The sequence below is a fragment of the Miscanthus floridulus genome, chromosome 6, assembly GCF_019320115.1.
Source record: "Miscanthus floridulus cultivar M001 chromosome 6, ASM1932011v1, whole genome shotgun sequence".
Lineage (NCBI taxonomy): Eukaryota > Viridiplantae > Streptophyta > Magnoliopsida > Poales > Poaceae > Miscanthus > Miscanthus floridulus.
The window spans coordinates 28,724,384-28,739,074 of NC_089585.1; the positions used below are offsets into that span (position 1 = coordinate 28,724,384).

The window sequence follows — 14,691 nt, forward strand, 5'->3', positions numbered from 1 at the left end:
AGTGTCGAGCAGGACCTGTGAACAGAGATCAGAAAGCAACAGCACAGGCGCAGCTCCTGTCCACACCTTTCACCATACTAGCTCATAGTCACAATAAATCCCTAGGTGACTGTGACATGAAAAATACCCATGCTAATGCTATATGGTGGAGCATTCTAGTCGCAGAAAGCATACGGAAACAGAGCAGCAAAGCCGGAACAGGTTGATGGTTTCCCCACCGATGAGCCGCCTCGCATCTCACCGGGGCACGCTCCTGAAGATAAGAATGATTGCCTCTCCCGCATAACGCCACAATATGAGTGCGATATCAGCCTGTTCGCTTGCTCGTAAACGATCGTAAATTTCCAGCCGGGAACAGTGTTTTTCTCTCACACCAAACCAGCCAGCAGTAAATAATACACGATCGTTTACGGCCTCCCGAACAAGCCTGCGTCACTTGTGGAGCAGAGGAAGTGAACTTCTGAAAGGAAAAGAAATACAGGAAATATTCTGAATATTGGAAGAACAGCTAGCTTGCTTCTTCGTTATTAATGTTCTTAGTATCTATTTACATTGGACTAGCCAGAAATGTACAGGACTCAAAGCAGTAACATAGTTGAGTCTTCTACGTACACCCAGCCAGGCAGGAAGCAACTCAGCCAAACAAGCCAAGCGAACAGGGTGTATATCCAGCCAGGGCCATGGATGTTGGTCAGCAGTCAGCAGCCACACTCCAGGTGCTGCTGTTTCTCAATCCTGGCAGATGCCACCAGCTACAACTGCTATATTACCTTGCTACATGTTTCCCAATTCCCATAACAGGTCGCTGCAGGTTTTCCAACAGGCCTATCTGGACATCTTATAGCTCCACAGCTTAAAAACCTCGCAGACCATGTACCCCTACTAATCAGTGCCTACCCAAAAATATAGTCGGTTTTGGTTCAGATGCTACACACGAGTATTATGCGTTGGAATGATTGTTACTATCATAGCTGTTCTGCTGATGATGCCTCGGCCCTTCTCCGCATACGAGCGCCCCACGACAGGTTCTCTTCTGAATCCTTTGTCGTGCTCCTCCTCTTCAGCTCTGCAATCTGGTCTTCCCAGGACCTTCTCCAGCCAGATTTCCCTTCCTGCTCCTGTGGGCCACATGGATAACAGATCTGTGAGGAAAATCCAAAACAGAGCTTCTGGGACTGGAAACTTAGAAAACAGAATAACAAATGATGGCCTTCCACATCATGAATGATTCTCCTGTGCGACTTTTGTATAAGCCATCAAAATCGGAAGATAAGCTTGCTACAGCAATTCTCAGTCTTACACGTAAGGCAACACCTTTTGAATTATTTCACAGATGATCTTTTGTTTGACACGCATGAAAACGACTTCTCCAAACTCTTCTGCATGTTGCGATCCACTCATTATCAGCGTCCTATTTGTACTGTTTTTGTATCATGGAAAATTCCTGGCCATTCCCTATTCGTAAGTATCTTGCATCAGAGCAAAATTATGTTCATTGATTTTATGTGAAACAAAATGGTACCTCCTGGCTCATATTTATTTTTTGTATGTAGTAGTTAATACGCCAATCTTTGAAGCACCTGTAGAGTTAAAGGCAGCCTTTGAGCACCCAATATTCACATTCACAGTGAGTCACAAACCATAAGAGATGTTCCTAAAAAATCCATGACTGTCATCAAATTCAGTCATTCACTGTTGGATGAATCAGTCATCTTATGTCGAGCTTCTGAATCCACATATAAATGTCATGCCAATGCCATGACATGAAAATAATATCTTGATGAGTGTTTAAAGTTGCATAGACAGAAGATCATCGTGCTAAAGTCAACATAAATATGACTATTGGCAGGCCAGACAGGGAATTATTTATGAACTACAAGCATCAATGCGAAAGCCATGCTTCAACAAACACATTAATCAGGGGGGAATCCAGATCCACAATTTTGTAAAGGTCGCAGTTCACTCATGATGCATATGTTTGAACTCCTATCAAGGACTGTAGCTGAAACAACTAGATTTTTTCAAATGACAGATTAAGTACTAATAGGAGCCAGATCGTACATCCCTGAAGAACTGATGAGTCCTCTCAGGTACAGACCAAGGATCTGAAGTCTGCAAACACCCCCTGTGGCCTCGATTAGAATACAGACAGATTTCAGGGTGAGAGACGTTTGCTGAACATTCGAGCTCAACAAAGTTCAGCAAATTCGCTTCACAGTATAATTAGGCATAATTCAACACATATTTTTCCTCTGACTATGCCAGTAGGTTCCTTTCCAGTTCAACAGAATCATAAATAAAAGAAGCTAAGGATCCCAGCATCAATCCAACAGCGCCACAAATCAATCTTAATCTGACTACGAGAATCGTAATCCTGACTACTGACTACGAGATCACATCTCTATCAATCGGATTGGCACGCAATGCAACGCCATGAAGAAATACCCAAGTAACAAGTGAGGAGAGCAGTGATCCACACCTGGTGGTGGTGGTGGTAGTAGGCGCGGTGGGATTGGGAACGGCGCCCGGAGAAGGCGAGGCGGCAGACGCCGCGGGCGAGCGCGCGGTCGTAGCTGTCGCGGCGGCTCGGGTCGGAGAGCGTCTCGTAGGCCTCCTGCACCTCGATGAAGCGGCGGGTGTTCTCCGCCGCGGCGCCCGGCGGGGACACGTCCGGGTGGTACTTGAGCGCCAGCCGCCTGTAGGCGGCCCGGACCTCGTCGGGGCTCCCATCCGCCGAGATCCCGAGCAGGTCGTAGAACGTCCGCGATGCCGTCTGCTCCTGCTCCTCGGTGCGCACGCCGCCGCCGCCCTCACGCCGGACGCCCCGCGCGAGCACGCGCAGGCGCGGCGTGTTCCACGGGCGCCGGAACGCGACGCGGCCCGCGGCCGTGGCCTGGGCGGTGGGGACCGCCGCCGCGGCGGCGGCGGCGGAGGAAGTGGGGGGAGTGGCGGCGAGGTGGGGCATGTGTGGTTTCCTTGCTGGGCTTCGCTTGCTTGTTGCGCTTGCTGGTTTTGGTTTTGGTTTCTCAGTTGGGTGGGTGCGGACGACGCTTTGCTTTCCGCAGCTATTAAGCGCCAACCGCCAAGAAAATGTATCTTTTAATTAAGATGTTATAATACAAAAACAGTAGGCCCCACTTTCAGTACGAAACAGACGTTGTACCACCACACCAGCGGCGACCGTGTAAAAGATATGCTATTTTTTTCTGATAAAAAAATCTTGTCGCGTGGAATTCATATGATATAAACATAGTATTCCAGCCCGGCTGAAAGATGAGATATTTTCTGCTCAAATGTTTATCCTCAAGCTCCACCACTGTTTGCAAGAAGAAGAAAAAAAAAGGCAAAATTTACCACCCCAACACTCCCTAAACCATGTATATTTTTTGTTAGCCCCCTCTATATTTATCCTCAAGCTCCACCATTATATTGTTTGCAAGAAAAAAGACAGAATTTTCCATTGCATTCTCTACATAAAAAATATGGGAAAAATATTCACTTATTGTTTCTTGACTCGAGCGGAGGACCGAGGCAAATCCCTACTCGTCTGTGCTGGTGGTTGTCTTCCCACATCGGTGCTAACGATTTGTTTGGTTTGTAGGTTAGAACTTATTTATTGTATTGGTTTTCTTTTGTGTAGTGATTTTTTTCTATATGAAGTTTATTTCTTTAGGGATATAAGAGCATGGTTAATTAACACTCTAATTAAATTTATGTTTTTTATACATCCATTCAAACACCCATTCCAACAATATTTATGTGTTTTCCGAGTATATTTTTTTCCATATGTTTTCCCTATTTATTCTTGTGTTTTTTTATTATGTTTCAGCATTTTTCCAATCTAGCATTCCAAGAAGGCCTTAGACTCTTGTCCCTTAAAAAACACAGTGTGAGAAAGAATTATCCTATTTCAATGAAAGCAGCCGAAGCCCCTCACGACCATGAGCGCACATCTGCCTGTTCACCTTTATGCTGTTGCATGTTGGCTTTTACTGGCAACCCACAGTGGCCATAAATGCACCCGATTGAAGCATCTAAAAAAACTGAACAGACGTTTCTGCGTTTCTGCCCATCGGTCTCCCTCCGTCTGCCCATCTTCTCCACGTACAGAGGTGCCCTCCCTTTATATATGAACCTTCTCAATGACATTTCGGCAAGGCATATTTGTTTTGTCTCTTACGTAGCCATCCTGAAACCTGCATAAGACTAGATTGCTAGCTGCACCCAAGCTAGCATAGGTGATATCCACGACCTACTCAGTGGTATCCAGCTAGCAAGTCTACATGGAGTTTGTTGTCAGTCATTAGTAATTTAGATTTCTATACTTCTTGCTTTCAAATTTAGGTAGTATAATTCTTGTTCCCATTTGTGCAATTTCCAGTCATCAGGTCAGTCCGTGAATGATTTTTCTGACCCTGACCCTGATAAACTCCAGCAGGGGATGCCGATGGTTCTACTTTTTGCACTAGATAAGCTCTAGCAGGTGATGCCGATGGTTCTACTTCTTGCACTAGGAAAACTTTCATACACTACTTCCTCGTCTCCTACTTGAGTTACAGCTTCTGTGGGGGTATTTGGATGCCTTTTTCTTATGTCACATGCATCTTTTCTTAATCAAGAGATAACTAACCATTTTCAATTGAAGATGTTTTGTCAGATTTCTCGGTTAGTAAAGATGTCTTCCACGACTGGAGATTTTACGCCAAAATCAGGAAGAAGCCAAGGATTATTTCACAATGGGGTATTTCCCTCTGCATATAGAGAAGAACAATTACTTACCGAAGATGCCATTAGAATTTATCATTGCCCCAAGTTCAGTATTTTAGTGCTGGCAACATAGACATTCACAGTTTCCCAATAGCTAGTATCTCAAAGGCTCTTACAATTTATTGTCCTGTCTATCAGTACACACAATTGTGATGTCAATGCCACATGTGCTGAATTTCTGAACATAACACCTTTTGTTTTGTAATTAAACTGGGATGAACTTTCTACAATTATTAAAAAAAAAACAGTGAACCAATAAGATAATATTATTTTCTCATTTTATTTCATAATATTATCCATTGTTTATCCGAAATTCCCCCTCAATTCTGCCGCTACTCTCTATGCTATTATGGTGGATGCTACATATAAAGTCTCAAGCTCCATAAATCCTCTCCCCCTTTATAACACTGTCAGCTAGTTCCAAGAATGAAGCTACCATTACCAACAAAAGCACATGTCCAAGGTACATTAGACTAAGATATCAAAATGTCAGAACACATTAATGATATATTTAAGATGAACTAGAACAAAAAAAAGGGATCCTTCTAAAAGTGTATTGGTGAACAAACCCATATCTTTCGATCCGGATCCAAACAAAATGATCCAAGGAATTCTCTTGTCCCTCTTATCCGCCTTTTCATTTGGCTAAAACTAATTGGATCTAACATAATCAAAGTCAACTCAGGAGACATGAGGGTGCACTGTTCCTCACACATCACACCAAACATTCTGATTACATTTGGTTATATATTCACATGTGTACTCTCTGTGCACTTACATTTTGCATTGTTGCTTGTTTTAACTGTCTGTTCACAATAGCCCTGTTCTTTATAGCAGTCCTTTTCAACGAAGGAACGGTATTTTTCTCTCACAAGAAATCAACAGCAGCTAAATTTCAGCAAAACGAACCGGGCCTGATGGCTGTGGACATGCACCGTGAAACGGAGATGAGAATATATAGGATCTGTATGTAATTCATTGCCGTGGATCGATCAGCTCACAGCGCGCATGCATGTGTTTCTTGTCCGGCGAGTGTGCGGAACAGCACAAACATAGACGCGTACCTTTTTAAATTTTTACTCCTATAACGTGCAGTAAGCGTCCTGCATGACTGTTTCTTTGGAGGATATGCGGTCTCTATTTCGTCACGCAACATACAGCCGACCCGGTACGTACACACGTACGATACGTCGATCATCGTCAAGGTAGCCAGTGGAACATTTGCTTTGCAAGGCTGACCAATATTTTAGTCCGGGTCCCGGTAGCTAGCGATTTATTATAATTTATAATGATGTTCGCTACAAGAAAAAAAGAAAAGAAATCTTTAATTTGGCCTGGCTGTATATATATACCGTAGCTTCCTAGCTTCAGGGAGCATGCGTGCATGGTGTTCCTGTTCCATTAAAAAAAAGAACAGGAACCCTGATATATAGTGTCAGCATTAAAAAATAAAAAGAACAGGAACCATTGACAGTGACACGTACGAATGAAAATGCAAATGCTTCGAATCTACGGAGTACTCCTTTCCAAACACACTGACGTTTTGGCAATCTTATGAGTTTGTTTTAAACATCATTGTATTTTAAAAGGAGAGAGTAGTGTTGAACATTTGGTCAATTTACGATTTATATTAATTCATAAATACGACTTAACCAATAGTAACAGTACCACTAACCATACTGTAACAGCACCACTACTGCAGATAGTATTTAACAGTGCAGCAACCAAGTGCGCTAAAAACGCTAATAGAATAGCATATGAACAATAGCGCACAGTGAGATTAGATTTATACCCTAGGGTGGGACTGCCGGTACCCTGCGGACAGTGAGCCACCATCTTCTCCGTCGTTGGTGTTGGTGCGGCCACCAGTCCTCCTCGTGTCCACCATGTTGCAGAGGATGTCGCGCCGGAAGACTCCTGCAGGTGCGGTGTCGGAGCAGTGGCACGGGAAGCTCCTGCGGTGTCGCAGCAGTAGCACGGGAAGCTCATGCAGGTGCGGTGTCGGAGCAGTGGCACGGGAAGCTCCTGCAGGTGCGGTAGTCGCAGCAGTAGCACGGGAAGCTCCTGCAGGTGCGGCGTCGGAGCAGTAGAACGAGACTCTCCCGTCAGGAAGCAGAAGCCCCCGAACAGGAAACTGCAGACGGGGCAACAGTCGCACCGGGAAGCCGGCGCTCCCCAAAAACTTGATTCCCCGCCTACCCGTGCAGGTACGCTTGACGGGGGAAGTTCCGGAGGCCTGCTACCGAAGCTCCCTGTGCGCGCAGGGAACTCCGGTCGGAGATGCAGACGAACAGCTCAGCGCTCAGATGTTGCGGAGAGGAGGAAGAGGAAGAGTCAGGTCTCGCATACCTGGAACAGGGGCGCCCTCCCCTCATTATAGCCGCGCAATTCCCATCTGTCCGTTAGGCCCTAGTCGGGAAACCAAGCCAGGCCACGGCCCACGGCCCACGGCCCACGGCCCTAGCCCGGCCCGGCCCGGCGCGTCGCGTCGCAGTCGCGCGCGCGCGGGCGGGCGGGCGACGCGCGCGTGTGGCCTTCCCGGTTCTCCCTCTCAACTTGTCTATGTGAGAGTCCTAAGACTCACTATTTAAGTTGATAACCTTTTTAGTGAATTTCCCATATGGTACTAATCACTTTTCCACTTAACAATAATTGTGGGTCCTTTGAAGTTTATTTGATTAATTAGAATAAATAATGGGCCTGACCCAAATTAATCTAACAATCCCCACCAAACTTCAGAAGTCCATAGTTAATGTCTTCAGATCTGAGCTTGTTTGATATACCAGTGTTTCGATGGAGACTGTTAAGTTGAACATCCATCTAGAAAAGGAGTTTACACTCATTTACAACTAACCAATGGACTATGCCTTGAATTGATAGTTTTGTGCAAAGTGAGGCTCACTCGATTCCTTTACTGATACTAGGCTGCCTGTAGCATCCCCTCTGGTTGGAGCATATAAGTCATACTCCTGGCCTATTCATGAGTATCTAGAGATCACCCAAATCTCATAGATTGCGACTAGCAATCGAACTCACATAGGTGTGTTCCTTTAAGATGCCCTGTAGGCCGACATCTTTGCTTCTCATTAAGCCACTCGGATCACATTGAGGTATTTACCAACCTGCCATACAGATAGGAAGAGAAGTGCATTACTCAAGAGATTGACCTTTATTAAAAAGGGTCTCTTCCCTCAGTCTACCCATAGCTTGTTTCACCATCCTAATTCACGGGATCTCCGATCACATAGGACAGGTTGCCACCACGATAGAACTTCATGTGGGTCTCAGTCCCATCTCACTCGATGCACTATCTATCACATTACGCGATAGTCCCTTAGTAAATTGATCTGCCATATTTTTAGACGTATGGACATAGTCCAATGCTATTACTTCGGAGTTTCTCAATTTTCTGACAGATTTTAATCACCGCTTTACATGCCTAGTGGTCTTCATGTTGTCCTTTGAACTGTTTATCTTGATAATTACTGTTTGGTATCACAGTTCATAGAAATTGCGGGCAGCAGGTTTTTCAACCACCGGCAAATCCATTAAGGAGCTCACGGAGCCATTCAGCCTCAACAGTAGCGGTATCAAGTGCTGCAAGTTCTGCTTCCATTGTTGACCTTGTTAAGATGGTCTGCTTGCAAGACTTCCAGGAAACAGCGCCACCTCCAAGTGTGAATGTATATCCACTTGTGGCTTTTAACTCATCAGCATCAGATATCCAATTTGCATCACAATAGCCCTCGAGTACCTTCGGGTACCCCGTATAGTGAATGCCAAAGCTCGACGTTCCCTTTAGATAGCGCAATATTCTTTCAAGAGCACGCCAGTGATCATCTACTAGATTTGAAACAAACCGGCTTAATTTGCTCACAGCAAATGAGATGTCAGGTCTCGTTGCACTAGCCAAGTACATTAGCGAGCCGATGATTTGGGAGTATCTCAACTAATCCCTCATTAATCTTCGGTTCTTTCTCAGGATCACGCTTGGATCATAGGGAGTGGACACGGGCTTGCAGTCACTATAACCAAAGCGACTCAGTACCTTTTCCACATAGTGAGTTTGTACAAGTGTTACCCCACCATTTTCTCCCCTTAGAAGTTTGATGTTTAGTATCACATCAACCACTCCCAAATCCTTCATGTCAAAGCTCTTTGACAGAAAGTCCTTGACTTCCTCAATCACATTGAGGCTTGTCCCAAAGATTAGTATGTCATCCACATACAAGCATAGGATTACTCCTTCTCCCCCACCATAGTGGTAGTACACACATTTGTCGGCTTCATTCGCAACAAAACCAGCAGATGTCATAGTTTTATCAAACTTTTCATGCCATTGCTTAGGTGCTTGTTTTAGGCCATACAAAGACTTCAATAATTTACACACCTTTCCTTCTTGACCTTCTACTACGAAGCCATCAGGCTGATCTATGTAGATCTCCTCATCTAGCTCCCTATTTAGGAAAGCCATCTTAATATCCATCTGATGAACGAAAAGACTATGAGACGCAGCCAGGGCAAGCAGTACTCGGATTGTGGTCAATCGGGCCACTGGTGAATAAGTATCAAAGAAGTCCTCGCCTTCTTTCTAGGTATAACCCTTAGCCACAAGCCTTGCCTTGTACTTTTCAATCATACCATCAGGCCTAAGCTTTTTCTTGAACACCCATTTACATCCTACAAGGCTTGCACCCGTAAGGACGATCAACAATCTCCCAAGTTCCATTGGTCATAATTGAATCCATCTCACTTCGCACTGCTTCCTTCCAGTAGTCAGTGTCGGGAGAGGAAAATGCCTCAGCAATGGTGCTTGGAGTGTCATCCACTGAGGTATATAGTGAAATCATCACCAAAAGACTTTACAGTCCTCTATCTCTTACTCTTTCGAGTAGCTCCACTATTATCCTCCTCTGGATTCTCAACACATGTTTGTTCAAGATGTTCTGTTGGCGCCACTGGGGAAATCAATAGGTTTTTGACTAGATGTGCTAGGTTCATTTCCTCTCATAGGAAATTCATTCTCAAAGAATGTAGCATCTCTAGGACTCAATCACTGCACCAACACGCATGTCAGGTACTCCAGAGCTTACAACTAGGAATCTATAGCCGACGCTGTGTAAAGCGTAACCGAGGAACACACAATCTACAGTTTTTGGTCCAAGTTTGTGTTTTTTGACGATTGGCATATTCACCTTGGCCAAGCATCCCCAAGTGCGTAGGTATGAGAGAGTCAATCCTTTTCTTTTCCCATTCCTCGAATGGTGTTACTTCTTTATTCTTTGTAGGAACTCTATTCAGGACATGACATGCCGTCAATATAGCCTCACCCCTACCATTCGTTGGAAAGTCCCGCAGTGTCTAACATGGCGTTAACCAAATCAGTTAGAGTGCGATTCTTTCAGTTCGGACAATCCCATTGGATTAGGGGGGAGTATCGGAGGCGTCCTCTCATGAATAATTCCATGTTCCTCGCAGAATGAATCAAACTCATGTGAAAAGTATTCTCCCCCACGGTCAGACCTCAACCGTTTGATTTTTCTTTCCAATTGGTTCTCTACTTCAGCTTTATAGATTTTAAAATAATGCATTGCTTCATCCTTTGTTTTTAGCAAGTACACATAGCAAAATCTAGTGCTATCATCAATAAGAGTCATGAAATATTTCTTTCCTCCTTTGATCAATACACCATTCATCTCGCACAGATCAGAATGAATGAGATCTAGCGGTGCCAAATTTCTCGCCTCTTTCACAGCCTTGTGAGGCTTGCGAGGTTGCTTCGCTTGAACACAAGCATGGCACTTAGACCCTTTGACCAGATCGATTTTAGGGATTAATTTTAAACTAGCTAAGCGTGTCATACAACCAACATTGATGTGACAGAGTTAGGAATGCCAAACATTAGACTCATTATCATTTCTCACATGGTTCACAATTTTATCACAAGAATCCATCAAAGAGAAGCGGAACAAGCCTCCGCTTTCATAGCCTTTTCTAACAAAGGTTCCATACTTGGATACAACACATTTATTAGACTCAAATACAAGTCTAAAGCCATCTCTACATAATAGAGATCCACTAACGAGATTCTTCTTGATGGAGGGGACATGCTGCACGTTCTTTAGCTGCACGATCTTTCCCGAAGTAAACTTCAGATTGATCGTACCAACACCAAGTACAGCAGCATGCGTACCATTTCCCATCAGCAAGGAGCAACCTCTTTGTTCCTTATAAGAAGAAAACAAAGAAACATCAGAACAAACATGAATGTTAGCACCCGTGTCAACCCACCACTCAGGCGAGAGACAAACTAAAAAAACTGTAGGTAGATGATTACCGTACCCAGATCCTCCAGATTCGCTAACAACCATGTTTGCGGACTTCTTCTGCTTGTCCTTGCGGTCAGGGCACTCTTTTGCCCAATGGTCAGATGCACCGCAGACAAAGCAAAGGCCCTTTTCTTTTTCCTTGCCCTTCTTCTTAAAAGTTGCAGCTTTAGGCTTGACTGCAGGCCTGTTTTTCTTCTTCCTCTGTGCGGCATGAAAGTTCTTCTTTTGCACCAGATTAGCGCTAGAACTTTCCTCATGCGCTTTCTTGCCATGAGTGTCCTTTGCCCTAGCATTCTCCTCCACACCAAGAGTAGCAATGAGATCAGTCACACTGAACACTTGCCTCCTGTGCTTTAGAGTAGTGGCAAAGCTCGACCAAGTAGGTGGCAGCTTAGCGATGATACCGCCGGACCACAAACTTGTCAGGCAACTCACACTCATTGTTCTGGAGTTCCTTTGCCAGCATCTATATCTCATGAGCCTGCTCTACTACAGATCGGTCATCGACCATCTTGTAGTCATAGAACTTCTCCATGATGTACAATTCAGTGCTAGCATCGGCAACACCGAACTTGGCCTCAAGTGCATCCCACATGTCCTTGCCAGTGTCCATATCCATGTACACTTGCACCATGGTTTCAGCTAATATGCTGATGAGACCCCCCTTGAACAAGTTATCTGCCTCATTGAACTTAATCTCCTCCTCGTGAAGAGAAAGGAGGTTCAATGCGCTTTTCCTTGATCACGTGCTCACAACGCATACTAGTGAACCACAGCTTGGAGCGGACACGCCACACTTTATAGTTGGATCCATCATCTTTCAATGGTGGTGGTTTTAGTGACGCAGCAAAACTAGCAGCCGAAAATGACCTATCAAGTTTTTGGATTGTTGAACATTTGGTCAATTTATGACTTATATTAATCCATAAATACGACTTAAACAATAGTAACAGTACCACTAACCATACTGTAACAGCACCACTACTGCAGATAGTATTTAACAGTGCAGCAACCAAGTGCGCTAAAAACGCTAACAGAATAGCATATGAACAATAGCGCACAGTGGGATTAGATTTATACCCTAGGGTAGGATTGCCGGTACCCGCGGACAGTGAGCCACCATCTTCTCCGTCGTTGGTGTTGGTGCGGCCACCAGTCCTCCTCGTGTCCACCATGTTGCAGAGGAGGTCACGTCGGGAGACTCCTGCAGGTGCGTAGTCGGAGCAGTGGCACGGGAAGCTCCTGCAGGTGCGGTGTCGCAGCAGTAGCACAGGAAGCTCCTGCAAGGTGCGGTGTCGGAGCAGTGGCACGGGAAGCTCCTGCAGGTGCGGTGTCGCAGCAGTAGCATGGGAAGCTCCTGCAGGTGCGGCGTTGGAGCAGTACAACGAGACTCTCCCGTCAGGAAGCAGAAGCCCCCGAACAGAAAACTGCAGACGGGGCAGCAGTCGCACCGGGAAGCCGGCGCTCCCCAAAAACTTGATTCCTCGCCTACCTGTGCAGGTACGCTTGACGGGGGAACGGCGCTCCCCAAAAACTTGATTCCCCGCCTACCTGTGCAGGTACGCTTGACGGAGGAAGTTCCGGAGGCCTGCTACCGAAGCTCCCTGTGCGCGTAGGGAACTCCGGTCGGAGATGCAGACGAACAGCTCAGCGCTCAGATGTTGCGGAGAGGAGGAAGAGGAAGAGTCGGGTCTCGCACACCTGGAAACAGGGGCGCCCTCCCCTCATTATAGCCGCGCAATTCCCATCTGTCCGTTAGGCCCTGTCGGGGAGAATGAACCTGGACAGGGGAATGAACCTGGACAGGGTGGTTGGGCGTTGCCATGGCCCACTGGCCTCGGCCCGGCCCGGCCCGTCGCGTGGGCGGGCGGCTCGGCTCGGCTCGGCGGCGGCGGCGCGCGCGTGGCCTCCCGGTTCTCCCTCTCAACTTGTCTATGTGAGAGTCCTAAGACTCACTATTTAAGTTGATAACCTTTTTAGTGAATTTCCCATATGGTACTAATCACTTTTCCACTTAACAATAATTGTAGGCCTTTAAAGTTTATTTGATTAATTAGAATAAATAATGGGCCTGACCCAAATTAATCTAACAAGTAGGTCCTTAATTAGATTATGATTTCTTGTGCGGTAGTATATATGCGTTGCAGGGCGGCCTCCATATCCATGGTATAAATACTAATCAGAATACGTACATAATACGGTGATACCAAAACCAACTGTTGGAATCTTTCTCCTGGGTTCATGCACAATCAAACTGCTTCATAACTCGTGGATTTACCATCAGAGCATGTGTAACATACTAAATGTACCCTTTCGAGTATAATGAAAGAAGTCCGGCATGCATAGCTCAGTTAGTTAGATTCTATGTGCCAGTATCTTACCATCTAAGGCTCTCTTCGGATGGTATGGTTCTGAAAGGAATTTGGTTAGTTTGGAGAATTCTGGAGGAATTTATAAGAGAAAAACACTGTTCTGGATGAAAATAGAAGCGGATCAGTCAGGTTTAAGGGCACGCAAACAGGACCTAAATTGAAGTCCTTAACTAGGTACGTTAGAACAGAAAAAAAAAATCTCCCAAAAGAGGGCTAGGTTGGGAAGCAAGAATTTCACCAAAAAAAAAAAGCAATTTTCAGAGGAGTTCAATGAGATCTTGACATTAGAAAATAGGACGTGTGTTTAGCAGCGAGAAATGTTTTAGATTAAAATAACTAAAATCATTGCCAAACACCGTAAAGAGACAAACATTCCAAAAAGAATCAATTGAAACTAATTCTCGTCCTTCTACTGGTCCAGAGAAACACCCAAAAGCTGGTTTCTCCTGGGCGAGCTAGCCAAATAATTCTACGAAGTGATTTTGATTCACCAGAGAAACATTTTTAAAGAGAATCTAGAGAACTAAAAAACATTTTGATTCCATCATTTGAGGTTATTCATATTATGAGCTATGTGCTAAAAGTTAATACCACTAAAAAAATTATCTTAAAACTAGTAATTATACTGCTGAGGTTGTCCTTTGTCGGTACATTCAAAATAAATTAATGTGGATCTGGTAAACACTTTCAGTTGAGCTGCATCTGAGATGCCTTGTACTCCATGGAAGAGTATAGTACATAAAAGGACCGGCGATGATGTCAAGATGTAATTGTTTACTACAGATTTTAATTCCCTGTCATTGATCGTGTCAATTTTATACAATTTGCATTCACATCGACCAGATCTGATTTGAACTTTGTATATGTTGTTAGGTGAAGATTCTGGGATAGCCGGCTCAAAAACAAATTTGAGTACGGGACCCGAAATCCTTTTCTTCTCCCCTGGCCCTACTAGTAGCGACTACAATTCTCTTCTCTATGACCGATGCACGCGCATGCAGTCATATTTCATCCTACACCACTCTAGGCATACATATGGTATAGGCACAAAATCGATAGATAACTATGTCACGCCTATGTTTATTTTTTTCCCCTTATAGGAAAGGATTTTTTTCCGAAAAGGAATTGGAGTTTATGGGTGTTTTTCCCACTAGCTCCGGAAAAACATTGCAACGGGAACTATGACTGATGAGTCAGCTCTCATCCAACTTTTAACAAGGGCA

At 44.8% G+C, this 14,691-nt stretch overlaps 1 protein-coding gene across 1 annotated transcript; it reads right to left on the reverse strand.

Moving 5' to 3' along the window:
* Positions 1-496: 496 nt before the first annotated feature.
* Positions 497-3,048, reverse strand: LOC136457963 (chaperone protein dnaJ 20, chloroplastic-like). Its single transcript, XM_066457982.1, has 2 exons — positions 2,480-3,048; positions 497-1,118 (listed from the first exon to the last, which is right to left on the reverse strand). Exons 1-2 carry the CDS (start codon positions 2,963-2,965, stop codon positions 966-968), a joined length of 639 nt encoding a protein of 212 aa, XP_066314079.1. The 5' UTR covers positions 2,966-3,048; the 3' UTR covers positions 497-965.
* Between the last annotated feature and the right edge of the window lie 11,643 nt (positions 3,049-14,691).

Excerpts from the sequence above, each read along its gene's own strand:
- LOC136457963 (XM_066457982.1), bottom strand. The coding sequence starts at position 2,965 with ATGCCCCACCTCGCCGCCACTCCCCCCACTTCCTCCGCCGCCGCCGCC. Across the intron at positions 1,119-2,479 it reads ACTACCACCACCACCACCAG|GAGCAGGAAGGGAAATCTGG; the intron begins GTGTGGATCACT and ends TGTGGCCCACAG.